The following is a 20,464-nucleotide window of genomic DNA, read 5'->3' as shown; positions in this document are numbered from 1 at the left end:
TCTATAGTGTATTGTCTGATGTGATACCGTAGCTGTCGGCTGAATGGTTGCAATTTTATCTCTAATAGTATCGATTTTAGAAGTAAAATAGTTCATAAAGTTATTACTGCTGTGGTTTTGGGAAATGTCAACACTTGTTGAGGCTTTATTTTTCGTTAATTTAGCCACTGTATTGAATAAATACCTGGGGTTATGTTTGTTTTCTTCTAAAAGAGAAGAAAAGTAATCAGATCTAGCAGTTTTTAATGCTTTTCTGTAGGATGTTACTTTTCCGCCAAGCAATACGAAATACTTCTAGTTTTGTTTTCTTCCAGCTGCACTCCATTTTTCGGGCTGCTCTCCTTAGGGTGCGAGTATGCTCATTATACCATGGTGTCAAACTGTTTTCCTTAACCTTTCCTTAAGCATAAAGGAGCAACTTTATTTAAAGTGCTAGTAAAGAGAGGGTCCATAGTTTCTGTTACATCATCAAGTTGTTCTGAGGTTTTGGATATGCGAAGGAATTTGCATGCATCAGGAAGATAACTTAAAAAGCAGTCTTTGGTGGTGGAAGTGATGGTTCTTTGATACTTGTAACAAGAAGTAGAATTTACAATTTTGGCTATATGAAGTTTGCACAGAACTAAATCATGATCTGAGATATCATCACTTGGCTGAATAATTTAAACACTATCAACATCAATTCCATGTGACAGTATTAAATCTAGAGTATGATTTCGACAATGAGTAGGTCCTGAAATATGTTGTCTAACACCAATAGAGTTCAGAATGTCTATAAATGCTGATCCCAATGCATCTTTTTCATTATCGACATGGATATTAAAATCACCAACTATTAAATCTTTATCTGCAGCCAGAACTAACTCGGATGTAAAATCAACAAACTCTTTAATAAAGTCTGTATGGTGGCCTGGTGGCCTGTTTACAGTAGCCAGTACAAACATAACAGGGGATTTATCATTAACATTTGTTTCTCTGGATAATGTTATATGTAGCACCATTACTTCAAACGAGTTATACTTGAAGCCTGCCCTCTGAGAAATCCTAAAAACCTTGTTATAAATTGAAGCAACTCCTCCCCCTTTGCCTTTTAGACGTGGCTCATGTTTATAACAGTAATCTTGGGGGGTGGACTCATTTAAAATAATGTAATCATCAGGTTTTAGCCAGGTTTCTGTCAAACAGAGCACATCCATATTATTATCGGTTATCATATTTACAAAAAGTGTTTTCGTAGAAATGGATCTGATATTCAATAAGCCAAGCTTTATCATTTGTTTATCCATATTGCATTTGTTTTTTATTTGTTGAACCTCAATTAAAAATTGTTAACCTTAACTTGGTTTGGACGTTTTTTGTATTTTCTAGTTCAGGGAACAGACACAGTCTCTATAGTGTGATATATAGGTGAAAGAGTCTCTATGTGCTGAGAATTAGCTGACCTCTGTGACGAGAGGCAGCTAGCAGACGGTCGGAGCTTAGATGGTATAGGGTCTAACATATATGTTGTTGGTTTAGATGATTTAACAAGTTTATACAATTCTTCCTCTCCTATAGTAGAGAATGAGTGGAACTGTTCCTCAGGGGGTCTATAGTGCATTGTCTGATGTGATACCGTAGCTGTCGGCTGAATGGTTGCAATTTTATCTCTAATAGTATCGATTTTAGAAGTAAAGTAGTTCATAAAGTTATTACTGCTGTGGTTTTGGGAAATGTCAACACTTGTTGAGGCTTTATTTTTCGTTAATTAAAAAAAAAGAAAGAGTCTCTATGTGCTGAGAATTAGCTGACCTCTGTGACGAGAGGCAGCTAGCAGACGGTCGGTTTAGCCAGTCTGTCTGCTTCCTGACCTGGGCCCCAGTTAGTCAAGAATGAAATCTAAGACCATTTTCCATATTTCTAGAGAGAAGAGTGGCGCCACCCCAGGAGGGATGAAGACCATCTCTTTTTAACAGGTCAGGTCTGCCCCAAAAGCTCGTCCAATTGTCATACCAGATCAGACCAGTCGACCAGAGCATATTACAGTGTCTGACATCGTGCTTGCAAGTTCACACACCTTTTTAAAGTTATTTTTAGTGATCTCCGACTGGCGAAGTCGAACATCATTAGCGCCAGCATGAATAACAATCTTACTGCATTTACGTTTAGCATTTGCCAGCACTTTTAAATTTGCCAAGATGTCAGGCGCTCTGGCTCCCGGTAAACATTTGACTATGGTGGCTGGTGTCTCTATATTCACGTTCCGTACAATAGAGTCACCAATAACTAAAGCACTTTCATCAGGTTTTTTCAGTGGGTGCATCTCTGAGTGGGGAGAACCTGTTTAATGTTTTGATCGGAACAGAAGAGCGGTGTTTTGACCCACGACTACGCTGCCTCACCATCACCCAGTTGCCCTGCTGCAGGGGCTCTGTTTCCGGAACCGAACAGTGTACAGGAATCCCTGAACTAGACGCATCCAAAGTCGTATCTAGAGCCCTAACATTCTTATTGTCCTCAATTAAAGTTTGGATGCGTGTCTCTAATTCTGAAATCTTCTCTGTCAGCCCAACTATTTCCCTGCATTTATCACATGTGAATCCCTCATCAGCGACAGAGATAGATAAACTGTACATGTGGAAAGAGGTGCAAATAACAATAGCAGGCGAAGCCATTACTCACCGTGCTTGATGAAATACTTACTGCAGTTTTTTGATGAACTTGTGAAAAAAAAGGGAGTGAGAGAGAGGAGAAAAGAAAATGCTAATGACAAGCTAACGAGTGCTAACGCTTTGCAGGTGTACTCCACTCACGGAAAAGTGAACGATCAAAGTTAATCTCATAAGATTGATCGATAATATCAGAAATATGGTCTGAAGTAAGTCATTTTATCACTTTCCTTGCATTAGTGGAATGCAAGGTTTTATTTGATACAGGTAATTTGTAAAAGAGGGAGAGATGCAGGTGGATGGATACTTTGGGGGTGAATATGATGAGTTGATGAGAGCTGGAACCCAGAATGTTTTCTTACCGGATGGGGTGATCAGAGTTGACTGGAGTGAGCACACACTTCAGTGATGGTGGGAACTTGAGGGATCGGAAGATTGTTGCCCAGGTGAAACACTAAAGCCACTATGAGGAGAATGGAGATTGCTGGAGAGAAGGTAAGCACAAGAGATAAGTTTTAGAGGAGTCAATGTGTGTAACTTAGACAGAGGAATATTTCACTGTGAAGTCATGAGGTCCAACCATGAGAGTGACTGAGGTGTGTGTATTTATGTGCAGGTGAGCAGGTAATGGTGATTAGAAGATTGGAAGGTGCACAGGTGCAGGAGATGAGTGCTTGAGTAAGGGAGTGCACTGTGGATGATGAGCCTGACTGACTTGTGACAGGTGGAGATTGCAGGCAAATTTTACTTATTTGAGAATTCATAAACACCAAGACATTTTAAAGTGGAATCTATTCTATTTTATCCAAATAATAGAATAGATAGACACAGACACAAATAGAGTCTGTTCTGTTACTGTATTTTATTGGGGTATGTCAGTATGTTGAATGTTTGTGTGTTTTTTAAAGTTGAACTGCAGTAAAACATTTAAGAATTGTCCACAGAGACAAAAACTAAGTAGATTTAAAAGCACACGAGGAGAGATGTGATCATCTTCATTGTTCTTTCTCTTATTAGGCCTTGATAGAGTGATATTGTAGCTAGATTGATTCACATTGAGTAAATCAATCTCGATCAAGTAGAATTGTGGTTTAATTCAGGTGTGTTTTTGTCTTTAGAAATAGACCAACACAAATTGCTGAGATCAGCAGGGATCCAATAACGTTATTGTACTAAAATTTCAGTAAATCTGTAGATTAATTAACCCCACTCTAACGAGTTGAGATTGTTCAGCATTATAAAGATAAGAATCTAAAGAGTGTTTTTTGGTTTTTCGGTGTGAGATGCACTGACATCTCCTGTGATGTACTTAAACTGTGTATAACCATAGCGTCTATGGTTATACACAGTTTAAATAGATTGTGCTTATTGCAATGTATGTCACCATAGTAACAGCCATAACCGGACGTTCTAAGAAACCTTTTCCGGGGTAACTATAAAGTCACCCAGTTGCTCTGCTGCAGAGGTGCTGTACAAGGAGTACAAATGTACAGGACTCCCTGAGTTAGTCACTTACCTGGATGAGTCGAGGAATGAGATGACAGCTGGACTACATCAAACAGGAGTCCAAAAGCATCAGAGCTGCACCCTGAACTGATAAGGACACAATAGGCAACTGTCTCAGCCTTGCCAATCAGAACCAGGTCCCCTGTTCCTGGACTGACATGTGATCATGTCTGTTTGTTTGTTTGTTTTTTTAAAGTGGTAAAATATAACTTAATTCACACCATATTTCTGATATTATCGATCAATCTTATCAGATTAACTTTGATCGTTCACTTTTCCGTGAGTGCAGTACACCTGCAAAGCTTTAGCACTCGTTAACTTGTCATTAGCGTTTTCTTTTCTCCTCTCCTCTCTCTCGCTCCAGTTTTTCACAAGTTCATCAAACAACCACAGTAAGAATATTTCATCAAGCACGGTGAGTAATGGCTTCGCCTGCTATCGTTATTTGCACCTCTTGCCACATGTACAGTTTATCTATCTCTGTCGCTGATGAGGGATTCACATGTGATAAATGCAGGGAAATAGTTAGGCTGACAGAGAAGATTTCAGAATTAGAGACACGCATCCAAACTTAAATTGAGGACAGTAAGAATGTTAGGGCTCAGGGATTCCTGTACATCGTTCGGTTCTGGAAACAGAGCCCCTGCAGCAGGGCAACTGGGTGACGGTGAGGCAGCGTAGTCGTGGGTCAAAACACCACTTTTCTGTTCCGATCAAAACATTAAACAGGTTCTCCCCACTCAGTGATGCACCCACTGAAAAACCTGATGAAAGTGCTCTAGTTATTGGTGATTCTATGGTACGGAACGTGAATATAGAGACACCAGCCACCATAGTCAAATGTTTACCGGAAGCCAGAGCGCCTGACATCTTGGCAAATTTAAAAGTGCTGGCAAATGCTAAACGTAAATACAGTAAGATTGTTATTCATGCCGGCACTAATGATGTTCGTCTTCGCCAGTCGGAGATCACTAAAAATAACTTTAAAGAGGTGTGTGAACTTGCAAGCACGATGTCAGACACTGTAATATGCTCTGGTCCCCTCCCTGCTTACCGTGGTGATGAGATGCATAGCAGATTGTCATCACTCAATGGCTGGATGTCTAAGTGGTGCCCACAGCATAACATAGGTTTCATAGACAATTGGATGAGCTTTTGGGGCAGACCTGACCTGTTTAAAAGAGATGGTCTTCATCCCTCCCGGGGTGGAGCTGCTCTTCTTTCTAGAAATATGGCAAATAGTCTTGGAGTTCATACTTGACTAACTGGGGCCCAGGTCAGGAAGCAGACAGACTGGCTAAACCGACCGTCTGCTAGCTGCCTCCTGTCACAGAGGTCAGCTAATTCTCAGCACATAGAGACTCTTTCACCTAGATATCACACTATAGAGACTGTGTCTGTTCCCCGAACTAGAAAATACAAAAAACGTCCAAACCAAGTTAAGGTTAATAATTTAATTGAGGTTCAACAAATAAAAAACAAATGCAATATGGATAAACAAATGATAAAGCCTGGCTTATTGAATATCAGATCCCTTTCTATGAAAACACTTTTTGTAAATAATTTGATAACTGATCATAATATAGATTTGCTCTGTTTGACAGAAACCTGGCTAAAACCTAATGATTACATTATTTTAAATGAGTCCACCCCCCAAGATTACTGTTATAAACACGAGCCACGTCTAAAAGGCAAAGGTGGAGGTGTTGCTTCAATTTATAACAACGTTTTCAGGATTTCTCAGAGGGCAGGCTTCAAGTATAACTCGTTTGAAGTAATGGTGCTACGTATAACATTATCCAGAGAAACAAATGTTAATGATAAATCCCCTGTTATGTTTGTACTGGCTACTGTATACAGGCCACCAGGCCACCATACAGACTTTATTAAAGAGTTTGTTGATTTTACATCCGAGTTAGTTCTGGCTGCAGATAAAGTTTTAATAGTTGGTGATTTTAATATCCATGTCGATAATGAAAAAGATGCATTGGGATCAGCATTTATAGACATCTCTATTGGTGTTAGACAACATGTTTCAGGACCTACTCATTGTCGAAATCATACTCTAGATTTAATACTGTCACATGGAATTGATGTTGATAGTGTTGAAATTATTCAGCCAAGTGATGATATCTCAGATCATTATTTAGTTCTGGGCAAACTTCATGTAACGAGTACTTATGCCCGTTTTGATAGGGGTGAATTATCCTGTGGCTCTGGATGAATGGTGACAAAGGATCTTTGTCCTTGCTCCCAAATTCAATACGCTCCGTACTATTCTGATTAATATCAAGGCTAAAATGAGGAGGGCTCCAGGCTTTATATTCTGTCACGGGCCTAACCTGGAGTTTACAGCACATATGAGAAAGCCCTAAACCATCAAATATCTCCCCAACCTCACAATATCCTACAGCATAGAAGGGAACGCCCCTACCCCAGAACCAACAATGACCTGAAGTCAAATTACCAGCAGTAATGAGCGGACGAATATTCACAAAGTAAATTGACTGGTTCAGAATCAACAATTTAATTTCAGGAAATCACAATTTAAAAGAAAGTTATCTGAACCTGAAATCTGGAAAATTAGTCAGAGAAAAGAAAGGCTTAATAAATTAATAGAAACTGGGAAAATACTGACAAGTGTATCCCAGATACAACCTTTGACCCCTTTAAAGTAAACAGCGTATGCACAATTAGGGCTAATTTAACTTTACACAGTTTGGAAAAAAACTCACTTAAAAGAACATTTCAACATATTAGGAAACATTCAAACAACACAAAAAAACAAAACCAAAAAAATCTCTTTAACACAATTATATGGTGAATTTCACAATATTCAAATCAACATTCCAGCTTTTCCAAAAGCAAAACAACATCCAAACCTCCCAGGCTGCTGAATTAGGCCATGCAGGCGGTATTTCCGATTCTCTTAAGTCCAACGCAATTCAATTGTAGAACAGTTCAAACGCGTAACAAGTGTCTCAATGCAATTACTCTCGTACGTTCAAACTTCTCTGCTTTTACCCGATAATCCTTGGGTTTCAGAAGGAAGAAGGAAACATCTTACTTGAGTTGTAAACAGTAATGTCATCCAATGGCAGGGTAAACGTATGAGTTTCCCCGAAATGCACTGATAAAGCGGGTTTTCCCGGCAAATAATCCAGCCTGATGACGCAGCACACTCACGAACTCCAAACAGCCTCTTTTCGTTTCCCCACGACTCGTTCCGAATCCCGGAAAAGTCATGCAAGTTGTTGTCACTCCAGTCTTCACATTTGCTCGACAGCACCACACAGTTGCTCGTTAATCTCCCTGTTACGGTGAACAGCTGTTCAGTCCTCACCAACTCTCTTCCGCCCCCGCTTCTTCTCTCCTTTTTTTCTGCACCCACCAAAATGCTGGGACCTGCCCCTTTTCTATGGTTACATTCCCCCCTATTAAACCCTGCCATACTGACATTGCAAAAAAAACACAATTTGTAATCAAACAAATCCATAACTCAATTAACATAGAATTTTCTTACATCAGGACATAATCATTGTTAAACCTCAGAGGCAGCCTACCCTTTGTCTCTCTTGTGGAACGTCTAGGCTCCCTATCTGACCCTGCAGTATCCGCACCACGCCACCCCTTTTGAGTATCCGGTAAACTCCCCAAAGCAGTTGGTTCGCTTGATAAAGGGTCACAATCTGTCGGGCCTTCTGACTCTGTGGGCTCACTTGTTAATTCTAAGGGTTGTAGAACCCATAAAGAGTCAAAAGACTCATCACCATAATTTTTAGGCAACACATTATCTCCTTGTCTGTCAGGCCTGGCACTTTTACGATTACTGTGTCCCACCATGGTCTCATAAGTACAGGGCTTCATTTGATTTCTGTGTACAACCTTGGCATTCCCCCCACGTTCAGGTCTAACTGTATACACAGGGCCATCTGCACTATTTCTTTTAACCACAAAATATGGGCGATCCTCCCACTTGTCCTAATTTTGTTCCGACCGCGATGCCTATGATTGCGTAGCAAGACCCTATCTCCAGGTCGAATCAATGCACCCGAAGCAGTCCTATCATAGATTCTCTTTCTGCGTCTCGCTGATTGTACCGGCTTGAGCAATATCGTTAGCTGTACTCAATCGTTCATGATGCGCTCGCACCCAATCATCCAGATTGTCTGCTAAGTCTTCACTAGGGTTCTCTCCAGCCAAAATATCATAAGGTAGACGTGCATCAGTTCCGAACATAAGGTAAAATGGAGAATAACCAGTGGAAGAATGAGTCTGATTATTGTACACCATTACCAATTCAGAAAGATGATCTGTCCATTTGCGCTTCTTCTCCACAGGCAACGCTCGTAACATCTCGTGCATAGTGCGATTAAATCGCTCACACTGTCCGTTGCCCTGTGGATGATATGGGCTAGTACGACTTTTAGTCATGCCATAGAGCTCACATAACTCTTTAATGACATTAGCCTCAAAACAACGGCCTTGGTCCGAATGCAACCTGGCAGGACAGCCATAGTACTTGATCCAATGGTTTAACAACACCTGTGCTGTTGAGTGTGCTGTCTGGTTCCTTGTTGGAACGGCAATGGTAAACCTTGTAAACATATCGGTCAATACAAGGACATTTTCAAACCCATCACAGGATTTTTCCAGCACAGTGTAGTCCATAGCTACTACCTCCCGTGGAGCTGCAACGTCAGTGCATGTCATGGGGGCCCTCTGTGTTGGAAAGACATCCCTAGCCAACGCACAGCGTTTACATTGCTTTATCCATCCCTGAACATCCTTGGCCATCCCTGGCCAATAGTAGCATTTCTGCATTGAATTCATGGTACTTTTGCCACTAAAGTGCCCCCCATGATCATGCTTGGCTTCATAAGCTTGTCTGCGCAATGACTCTGGCACCACTAGCTGCCATACCTCCTCACTATCCCGGGGGTCTCTAATCTTTCTAAAGAGTACCCCTTGATACAACGTAAGGCGATCCCACTGACTAGCTAACTTTTTGGCCATGGAATTCATAGTCCCCAATTGGGTTCTGTTCGGCCTTACACCCATCTTGATGGCTGTGAGAACTACCCCAACAGTAATGTCCTTTTTCTGCAATATTTGCACCTCCTCCCAGTCATAACCAGCGACCTCCCCCAACATCACAAACTGACTGACCATTACTTCATCACACTTCTCTTTCCCCTTGGACTGGGACCCAAGACTAATTTTCACTTGCTCTTCATTTATCAGCAAGAAGTCTGGGCCAGTGTCAGTTTGTTCCGGCTCTATCTGATCTGGAATCCTAGACAAAACATCTGCATTGACATTTTGTCTGCCCGGTTTATACAGGATATCAAAATGAAACTCAGCCAACTGAGCAACCCAGCGCTGCTCTACCGCCCCAAGGTTCGCAGAGCTGAGGTATCTCAAGGGATTGTGATCAGTGACAACCGTAAACTTGCTAAACCGCAAGTACTCACGGAATTTCTCCGTAATTGCCCATTTAAGTGCTAAGAGCTCCAATTTAAAAGCACTATAGTACCGATCATTCTTTTCAGAGCCTCTGAGCCCACGGCTTGCATATGCTATCACATGTTCTACACAATCTCGTTTCTGAGTCAAGATGGCTCCGAGCCCTCGAAGACTACCATCGGTGGTCAAGGTAAAGGGAAGGCTAAAATCTGGAAATACCAAGACTGGTGGAGACATTAAAGCTTGCCTTAAGGTGTCGAAAGCCTCCTGGCACTGCTTAGACCATTCAAAGGACAGAGCTCTGGATGACTCTAGAGCTTTGTGGGATTTACCTATCAACTCATGCAAGGGCCTTGCAATATGAGCAAACTGAGGCACAAATCGGCGAAAATAGCTCATGAACCCCAATACCTGCCGTACCTCTCTAGGACACTTTGGGACCGGCCATGTCTCCAGCACCTGTACTTTTTCCTGGTCTACCTGAATGCCTTCCTTAGATATAACATGACCCAAGAACTTAACTCTTTCCTTGAAAAGGAAACATTTACTGGGCTTCAATTTCAAATTGTTTTCCTTCAAACGAGTGAAGACTAGATCCAGTTTCTCACAGTGCTCATCAAAGTCTTTTGAGAAGACTATAATGTCATCCAAATATACTAAAAGGGTGTCAAATGTCAAATCTCCTAGGACCACACCCATTAGGCGTTGAAATGTCGCCGGGGCGTTGCATAACCCAAAGGGCATGCGAGTCCACTCGAACAACCCGAAAGGTGTAGTCACCGCTGTCTTTATTTGGTCTTGACTATCCATGGCAACCTGAAAGTAGCCAGATGTCAGATCAAGCGTTGAAAAAATACGGGCATCTCCTAGAGCATCAACTGACTCCTCCACTCGAGGGAGAGGGTACGCGTCTTTACAGGTTATTTGATTCAGTCTCCTGTAATCACAGCAAAACCGAATTCCCCCATCCTTCTTAACAACAATCACTGCAGGGGAAGCCCAAGGACTGCAACTTTCCTTAAGGATGCCCTGAGACACCAGGTCCTGTACATGTCGTTTGACCTCTTGAAAGATCTGTGGTGGGATGCGTCTGTGACGTTGTTTGATGGGCTGAGCATCTCCTGTAGGGATGCAGTGTGTAACTGCAGTGGTGTGACCATAATCACTGTCAGACTTAGAGAACACATCTATATGTTTCTCTAGAAGTGCCCTCAACTTCAACATCTGTTCATCCTGCAAAGGTTCCATATTAACCTCTATTGAGATTGGCAATGGGTCCGATAATCGACCATGACCTGCCACCTTCTCAGTTTTAACCCGTACACAGAACGCATCTTGTTGCTCCTCAAAAATTATCGGGTCTTTCAGGTAGATCTCTGCCGGTTTATGAACCTCAGCAAGCCTAGCTCTAGGTGGCAGTCTCACAATCTTACTAGTGGCATTTAATATCCGAACTGGCACCTTTCCTTCTTTTGCCTGGGTCAAGACATTAGCAACAAGAACCCCACTTGGCAGACTTACACCTGTTGTAGCCTCCACCAAGACTTGGCATTGGCTCTTCATTGGGGTTCGGCAATGCCCCTGTACAATTACCTGAGTGTATGGCGGAATGGTAACTTTCCTCCTGCCAGCTACCTTGACATAACCTATTCTACCTGATGGGGCAATGTAGTTTGTTTCCTTTTCAATGGTTGCCAGTACTCTCCTGACACAGGCATTCTCTCTCAACCCCCTGTGGCGGTCTAGCTTGGTCACCTCTTTGTGGGTGCCAAGCAGTCCCTTAAGGTCCCCCAGTATATTCATGCCAACGATGCCAGGAACGCCCACCTCTCCTGACTGTTCTGGATCCTTTAATACAAACACACACTTGTTACATAAGGTCTGTCCCATGCACTCATCAGTCTCCAGACACCCAACCACTGGGATCTCCAATCCATTCACCGCAGAGAGGCGCACCCATCTGGCACTCAATAGCTCTGATCCAACTCCACAAAAATGTTCTCTAAAGTAAGACTCTGTAATGGTTGTAACCTCCGAGCCTGTGTCCAACAGACAGCGGGTTATAACCCCAGCTATTTTTACCTCAATAACCAGACAATTACCAAATGCCTGACTAGTAACCTGGTGGCCATGGACCGCGGATGAGGCAGACTGAACACGAATTGAAGCTGACCTATCTACACCCGAACTATCACCATGCTGACTGGACACAGTCGTAGTCCTGTCCACTGGCAGCCCTGGTTGTTTTTCCCGATTTTGGGGACAATAACGACTCGTGTGTCCTGGCTGGTTACAGGAGTAGCAAATGTATCTACCATCACTATCCTTCAGCGGGGCCCGGGAGCTGCGTTTGTAACTTTCCCTTGGCTCTACCCTCATTTCTTTAACAAGGCAAACCTCTTTAACCCTTTAGAACCTAAGGCTAAAATTGGCCGTTTTCACTCATTTTGGTTTATTGAGTATAAAATTATAACATAATGTGGTATCTTCAAGTGTAAGGTCTAATTTTTTTCAGAAAAAAATAGGCTTTCAGGAAATTACAGTTATTGTACATTATTTAGTGTAATGAGTTAGTAAATAGAATTAAAATAGACAAAAAAATTAAAAACGGGAAGAAATTGTACTGGTTTTTATTTAGAAAAAATCTGAAAACTCATGATCGAAAGAATCTAATGCCTCAATCTTGAAAAAGGAACTATAATACATATATACAAGTATTTTTGAGACACTGGATTGCACGGTTTTCACTCAGGAGCCATTTGTGGTACTCCAGTTCTCCAGGCGTTTTTGGATCCTTCAATCCAGTCATTTAAATGTGGGGCTCTCTGAAGCAGTTCCTGTCTACAGGACTGCAAGCATAGTCCCACATCACATTCCTGGCATGTCCATGGGGTGCTCCTTTTGCATCGTATGCAACTTTGTGAAAGGTCTTGAGTATCACTCACAGGAACAGGCAGATGATCGCATCTCTCTCTCAGCCGGCCATCCAGGGGAACATCTGTGAGCGGAGCAGCTAGCAGCTCCTGAAAGTTTTGCCGTGTCATGAGCTTATCATGGTGGATGGCACACAGCTCTTTGTGTAAAATAAAGCTGTTGGTCACTGCAATATCTAGGAAATGCTGGAAAATGGTCACATACGACTTGTTTTATGGGGCACCGACTTTGTTCTGAGCATCTTGTTGGAGGTGTCAAGTCCCCCCATGTACTTATTATACAGCTACAGCTGCGACCACGGCCCCGCCCCCTCTGAGATGGTGTTGTGTTCGATGTAGATGGCCCATTTGCTTCTTCGTAGATAACTGGAGAAGCCACACTAAAAAAAGAAGCAACATGTGTTACAAACTCACTATATATGTACATAAAAATACTTTTTTATTATGAAGCAATTTATTAGTAAGAATTTTTTTTTAAAAAAATATATAAATATATAATAAATAACTATAATAATAATAATACAATAAAATAATAAAAATAAACCCTGCAGTTACTTACACACATTTGCATACACACAATCACACATACATACATGCACCTACTCACACACACATATACAGATATAGACATAAATGTATGCATGCACAGTCACGCATGCACGTACGTACACACACATCATAGACTGTATAAGACACACACATGCACACATACACAAACAGATACATGTGCACACAGATACACACAAACAGATATACACATAAACAAACACACAGATATACAAATGCACACATTAGCAGTAGCACACACAAACGTATGCACACATGCATGCACACAAACATACATATACACATGCACGCACACATTCGCATACACACACACGCACCTTTACTTACACACACACACACACACGCACGCACACATACTTGCACACACACACACAGATATGTCCATGCACTTACATACACACAGAAAATTATGTATGCATGCACACGCACCCATAGACATAACGCTAACGTTACATGAGCAAATATGAACGCATGCATGCACATGCGCGCCAACAAATGTTTGCAACGCACATATAAGTGTGTGAAACCGTGTTTTTTCGTACAGAAACACGGAGTCTGACTATTTTATTCATTTCTCATCGATTAATCAGCAAGAAACAAATAAATAAGCTTCACTTACCAATCCACGACTGGATCAAAGCCAGCAGCATACGCCTCAACATCTGAATACAGACTCCGGGTCCGATGAATCATGTTCAGCCTCTTCCCAGGTGTCATCAGAGATCAAATCAATCGCCTCCTCTCATGTAAAACCTTTTTTCGCCATGTTTTTTGTTCGTTTTTGTTTATATTTCACACTCTCAAACTTTCAAACCTGCTGGGCTCTGTATCTCCCGCTTCAACTCCGCCCTTCCCCCTCTCCCCGAAAGCTGCTGTGATTTGCTGCTGGAAAGCATGCAGTTACCGTATTAAGCTGTATATTGTCTTAAAGCGCAAGATGTCTTCTATCAGACGCAATTTGATTTTTTTTCATAGTGCAAACGGTTGCTGAGTTATGAAAACATTAATACCGCATGGTAAATTGTGTCGGCGCCGACACGTTCGGTTTTAAAGGGTTAAACAGCTCTTCTTGACGGGCCGCGAGTTTCTGAATAGCCCCATGCAGGCTTTCTAAGCTGAGTGAAGGTGATTCTGTCACCGCAGTAGTAGAACTCACGGTGGCTCTGGACTTGCCACTACTTAAAGCTGCAGCTGACACATTCTTTTCCCCCTCCTCTGACCAGGTGATCGCAGCTTCTATAACATCTTTGAACGACATACCTCTCTGTTCCTTAACTGTTCTTTTAATTTCCCGGCGAAGACCGGCATCAAACAAACCCAATACCAGTTGTTCATTCAGAACAACTTCTGGAAGGGGTACACGATTGCGGTCTCTTTTTAAAACCTTTTCCAACTTTTCCTGAAGAGCATAAGCAAATGCCCTAACTGTCTCTCCTGGACTCTGAGTGGTTTCGTAAAATTCCCTCAGTAGAGTCCCAACTGGTGTTCTGTCACCATATGTGTCAATGAGCACCTCAAATATCTTTTCTGGATCGTTTTCAGTTTCACCCAGCATCAACTTTACAGTCAACTTAGCTTCCCCTTTAAGGTGCTGCTTAAGAAGTTCAACTTGATCATCCTCAGGTATGCGGGACAACCGGAAGATGGATCTCACTTGATCAATCCATTCCTCCACGTCTTGTTCCCCAGAAATACCACTGAAATCAGAGAGTTTTCTTTCCCGAGGAATATAAATGGCTGGAGTTACACTCTGTTTTTCGGTGGCAGCTTTTGCTAATGCCAGGGCCTCACGTTGACCTTCTCTGGCCAGTAGCAAAGCTTCACCTTGTTCAGACAATTTTCTGCTAAGTAAATCCACTTCTTTCTGTAAATCCTCCATTCCTATAACAGGCAAATAAACGAATCCTGTTCGTGACGCCAAATGTAACGAGTACTTATGCCCGTTTTGATAGGGGTGAATTATCCTGTGGCTCTGGATGAATGGTGACAAAGGATCTTTGTCCTTGCTCCCAAATTCAATACGCTCCGTACTATTCTGATTAATATCAAGGCTAAAATGAGGAGGGCTCCAGGCTTTATATTCTGTCACGGGCCTAACCTGGAGTTTACAGCACATATGAGAAAGCCCTAAACCATCAAATATCTCCCCAACCTCACAATATCCTACAGCATAGAAGGGAACGCCCCTACCCCAGAACCAACAATGACCTGAAGTCAAATTACCAGCAGTAATGAGCGGACGAATATTCACAAAGTAAATTGACTGGTTCAGAATCAACAATTTAATTTCAGGAAATCACAATTTAAAAGAAAGTTATCTGAACCTGAAATCTGGAAAATTAGTCAGAGAAAAGAAAGGCTTAATAAATTAATAGAAACTGGGAAAATACTGACAAGTGTATCCCAGATACAACCTTTGACCCCTTTAAAGTAAACAGCGTATGCACAATTAGGGCTAATTTAACTTTACACAGTTTGGAAAAAAACTCACTTAAAAGAACATTTCAACATATTAGGAAACATTCAAACAACACAAAAAAACAAAACCAAAAAAATCTCTTTAACACAATTATATGGTGAATTTCACAATATTCAAATCAACATTCCAGCTTTTCCAAAAGCAAAACAACATCCAAACCTCCCAGGCTGCTGAATTAGGCCGTGCAGGCGGTATTTCCGATTCTCTTAAGTCCAACGCAGTTCAATTGTAGAACAGTTCAAACGCGTAACAAGTGTCTCAATTCAATCACTCTCGTACGTTCAAACTTCTCTGCTTTTACCCGATAATCCTTGGGTTTCAGAAGGAAGAAGGAAACATCTTACTTGAGTTGTAAACAGTAATGTCATCCAATGGCAGGGTAAACGTATGAGTTTCCCCGAAATGCACTGATAAAGCGGGTTTTCCCGGCAAATAATCAAGCCTGATGACGCAGCACACTCACGAACTCCAAACAGCCTCTTTTCGTTTCCCCGCGACTCGTTCCGAATCCCGGAAAAGTCATGCAAGTTGTTGTCACTCCAGTCTTCACATTTGCTCGACAGCACCACACAGTTGCTCGTTAATCTCCCTGTTACGGTGAACAGCTGTTCAGTCCTCACCAACTCTCTTCCGCCCCCGCTTCTTCTCTCCTTTTTTTCTGCACCCACCAAAATGCTGGGACCCGCCCCTTTTCTATGGTTACATTCGTATAGCCAAAATTGTAAATTCAACTTCTTGTTACAAGTATCGAAGAACCATCACTTCTACCACAAAAGACTGCTTTTTAAGTTATCTTCCTGATGTATCCAAATTCCTTAGCATATCCAAAACCTCAGAACAACTTGATGATGTAACAGAAACTATGGGCCCTCTCTTTTCTAGCACTTTAAATACAGTTGCTCCTTTACGCTTAAGGAAGGTTAAGGAAAACAGTTTGACACCATGGTATAATGAGCATACTCGCACCCTAAAGAGAGCAGCCCGAAAAATGGAGCGCAGCTGGAGGAAAACAAAACTAGAGGTATTTCGTATTGCTTGGCGGGAAAGTAACATATCCTACAGAAAAGCATTAAAAACTGCTAGATCTGATTACTTTTCTTCTCTTTTAGAAGAGTAGAATTACTTTACTTCTAAAATTGATACTATTAGAGATAAAATTGCAACCATTCAGCCGCCAGCTACAGTATCACATCAGACAGTGCACTATAGACCCCCTGAGGAACAGTTCCACTCTTTCTCTACTATAGGAGAGTTAAATCATCTAAATCAACAACATGTATGTTAGACCCTAAACCATCTAAGCTCCTAAAAGAGGTGCTTCCAGAAGTCATAGGTCCTCTTTTGACTATTATTAATTCCTCATTGTCATTAGGATATGTCCCCAAAACTTTCAAACTGGCTGTTATTAAGCCTCTCATAAAAAAAAAAAAAACACAACTTGACCCCAAAGAACTAGTTAATTATAGACCAATCTCGAATCTCCCTTTTCTGTCCAAGATACTATTCCTTCTTAGAGAAAAATGGTATATGTGAGGATTTCCAGTCAGGATTTAGACCGTATCATAGTACTGAGACTGCTCTCCTTAGAGTTACAAATGATCTGTTCTAATCAGCTGATCGTGGGTGTATCTCTCTATTAGTTTTATTGGATCTCAGTGCTGCGTTTGACACAATTGACCACAGCATTCTTTTGCATAGACTTGAACACTTTGTTGGCATCAGTGGAAGTGCATTAGCATGGTTTAAATCGTACTTATATGACCGCCATCAGTTCGTAGTAGTGAATGAAGATGTATCATATAGATCACAAGTGCAGTATGGAGTACCTCAAGGCTCAGTACTAGGGCCGCTACTCTTCACGCTTTATATGTTACCCTTGGGAGATATCATCAGGAAACATGGCGTTAGCTTTCACTGTTATGCTGATGATACTCAGCTCTATATTTCTTCGCGGCCCGGTGAAACACACCAATTTGAAAAAATAATGGAATGCATAGACGATATAAAAAATTGGATGACGAGTAATTTCTTACTGCTAAATTCAGAAAAAAACAGAGGTGTTAATTATAGGACCTAAAAACTCTGCTTATAATAACCTAGAACACTGTCTAAGACTTGATGGTTGCTCTGTCAGTTCTTCGTCATCAGTTAGGAACATAGGTGTGCTATTTGATTGCAATCTTTCCTTAGAAAGCCACGTTTCTAGCATTTGTAAAACTGCATTTTTCCATCTCAAAAATATATCTAAATTACTGCCTATGCTCTCGATGTCAAATGCAGAAATGTTAATCCATGCATTCATGACTTCAAGGTTAGATTATTGTAATGCTTTATTGGGTGGTTGTTCTGCACGCTTAGTAAACAAACTACAGCTAGTCCAAAATGCAGCAGCAAGAGTTCATACTAGAACCAGGAAGTATTACCATATTAGCCCGGTCCTGTCATCGCTGCACTGGCTCCCTATCAAACATCTTATAGATTTTAAAATACTGCTTATTACTTATAAAGCCCTGAATGGTTTAGCACCTCAGTATTTGAATGAGCTCCTTTTACATTATACTCCTCTATGTCCGCTACGTTCTCAAAACTCAGGCAATTTGATAATACCTAGAATATCAAAATCAACTCTTGCAGTTTAAATCTAGATTAAAGACCCATCTCTTTAACCTGGTATACACATAACATACTAATATGCTTTTAATATCCAAATCCGTTAAAGTATTTTTAGGTTGCATTAATAAGGTAAACCGGAACCGGAAACACTTCACATAACATGTACCTTCTACATCATTAGAAGAATGGCATCTACGCTAATATTTGTCTGTTTCTCTCTTGTTCCGAGGTCACCGTGGCCACCAGATCCAGTCTGTATCCAGACCAGAGGGTCACTGCAGTCATTCGGATCCAGTACGTATCCAGACATGCGGAGACCAGGACAGCGGAGACCAGGACAACTAGAGCCCCAGATACAGATCCCCTGTAAAAACCTTGTCTCAGAGGACCACCAGGACAAGACCACAGGAAACAGATGATTCTTCTGCACAATCTGACTTTGCTGCAGCCTGGAATTGAACTACTGGTTTCGTCTGGTCAGAGGAGAACTGGCCCCCCAACTGAGCCTGGTTTCTCCCAAGGTTTTTTTTTTTCCATTCTGTCACCAATGGAGTTTCGGTTCCTTGCCGCTGTCGCCTCTGGCTTGCTTAGTTGGGGTCACTTCATCTACAGCGATATCATTGACTTGATTGCAAATAAATGCACAGACACTATTTAAACTGAACAGAGATGACATAACTGAATTCAATGATGAACTGCCTTTAACTATCATTTTGCATTATTGACACACTGTTTTCCAAATGTATGTTATTCAGTGCTTTGACTCAATGTATTTTGTTTAAAGCACTATTTAAATAAAGGTGATTGATTGATTGATCAAAAGTGGGATCAACAAAACAACAAAAACAAGGAGACCAGGAGGCAGGTGGACCGGCGGAGGACCAGGGGGAGGGACGGAGTGCCAGGTAATAGAGGGTAACAGATACAGGAAGTGCAAAAAAAAGAACAACAAAACACAAGGCCAGGAGAGAATTGAAAGTTCAGGGGCCCAGGGCCGAGCCGACAGTGCAGGAATCCGGGGTGGAGCAAGGTGGGACTGGAGCCATGCGGTCGAGACAGAAACCCACCAGGGCGGCGCAGAACACCACCACATCCGTGCGGTCGAGACAGAAGCCCACCAGTGTGGCGCAGAAGACCACCACAGCCATGTGGTTGAGACAGAAACCCACCAGGGCGGTGCAGAAGACCACCACATCCGTGCGGTCGAGACAGAAGCCCACCAGTGTGGCGCAGAAGACCACCACATCCGTGCGGTCGAGACAGAAGCCCACCAGGGCAGTGCAGAAGACCACCACAGCTGTGCGGTCAAGACATAAGCCCACCAGGGCGGTGTCGAAGACCACCACAGCCGTGCGGTCGAGACAGAAGCCCACCAGCGTGGCGCAGAAGACTATCACAGCCGTGCGGTCAGGACAGGAGCCCACCAGGGCGGCACCGAAGACCACCACAGTGGGATCGATAACCTGTTCATGTTCTCTTTTTCAGACTTGCCTAACCAGACTTGCTCTCATGTGTCAAGGGTGGCCTCTGTGGCCATGACAGGATAAGTCGAGCACTCAGAGAGTTCGGCTGCGACGTGACGAGACTCTGGAAGTTCCGCAGAGATGAGGAGAGGCTCTGGTAGTTCAGCAGAGACATGGAGAGGCTCTGGTAGTTCAGCAGAGATGTGGAGAGACTCTGTTAGTTCAGCAGAGACGTGGAGAGACTGGTAGTTCAGCAGAGACGTGGAGAGACTCTGGTAGTTCAGCAGAGAATGGTGACTTGACTCTGCTCATGAAGATCATTGGTGACCCGACTTTGCTCATGAAGATCAATGGTGACTTGACTTTGCCCATGAAGAACACTGGTGAGTTGACTTTGCCCATGAAGAACACTGGTTACTTGACTTTGTCCATGAAGAACACTGGTGACTTGACTTTGCCCATGAAGATCATTGGTGACTTGACTTTGCCCATGAAGATCACTGGTGACTTGACTTGACTTCTGAGGTCTAACTGTGGTAGTGATTAACTCATGAGTGTCAATGGTGACTTGACCTGACTCTGGAGTGTCAATTGTGACTTGACCCGACTCTGGAGTGTAAACGGTGACCTGACCCGACTCTGGAGTGTAAACGGTGACCTGACCCGACTCTGGAAGGTCAACAGGAACTTGACCTGACTCTGGAGGGTCAACAGGAACCTGACTCGACTCTGGAGGGTCAACGGGAATCTGACTCGACTCTGGAGGGTCACGGGAACCTGACTCGACTC

At 42.4% G+C, this 20,464-nt stretch overlaps 1 protein-coding gene and 1 long non-coding RNA gene across 2 annotated transcripts; one reads left to right on the top strand and one right to left on the bottom strand.

Annotated features, from left to right (window-relative positions):
- Positions 1–3,113: 3,113 nt before the first annotated feature.
- Positions 3,114–7,232, top strand: LOC128015099 (uncharacterized). Its single transcript, XM_052598796.1, has 3 exons — positions 3,114–3,143; positions 4,810–5,388; positions 7,200–7,232. The coding sequence occupies exons 1-3, from the start codon at positions 3,114–3,116 to the stop codon at positions 7,230–7,232; spliced, it is 642 nt and encodes a 213-aa protein (XP_052454756.1).
- Positions 7,233–12,234: 5,002 nt separating this feature from the next.
- LOC128016254 (uncharacterized) lies at positions 12,235–14,176 on the bottom strand. Its single transcript, XR_008184110.1, has 2 exons — positions 13,740–14,176; positions 12,235–12,933 (listed from the first exon to the last, which is right to left on the bottom strand). It is a non-coding gene; the product is annotated as an uncharacterized LOC128016254 (long non-coding RNA).
- Between the last annotated feature and the right edge of the window lie 6,288 nt (positions 14,177–20,464).

The sequence above is a fragment of the Carassius gibelio genome, chromosome A6, assembly GCF_023724105.1.
Source record: "Carassius gibelio isolate Cgi1373 ecotype wild population from Czech Republic chromosome A6, carGib1.2-hapl.c, whole genome shotgun sequence".
Lineage (NCBI taxonomy): Eukaryota > Metazoa > Chordata > Actinopteri > Cypriniformes > Cyprinidae > Carassius > Carassius gibelio.
This window is presented reverse-complemented; position numbering and strand designations above follow the sequence as displayed.

Bases quoted from the DNA above. Each gene is read 5' to 3' on its own strand.
- LOC128015099 (XM_052598796.1), top strand. From the start codon at position 3,114: ATGAGGAGAATGGAGATTGCTGGAGAGAAG. The intron at 3,144-4,809 runs GTAAGCACAAGA...CTGCAGCAGGGC, and splicing joins TGGAGATTGCTGGAGAGAAG to AACTGGGTGACGGTGAGGCA. The intron at 5,389-7,199 runs GCAAATAGTCTT...CTTGGGTTTCAG, and splicing joins CTCTTCTTTCTAGAAATATG to AAGGAAGAAGGAAACATCTT.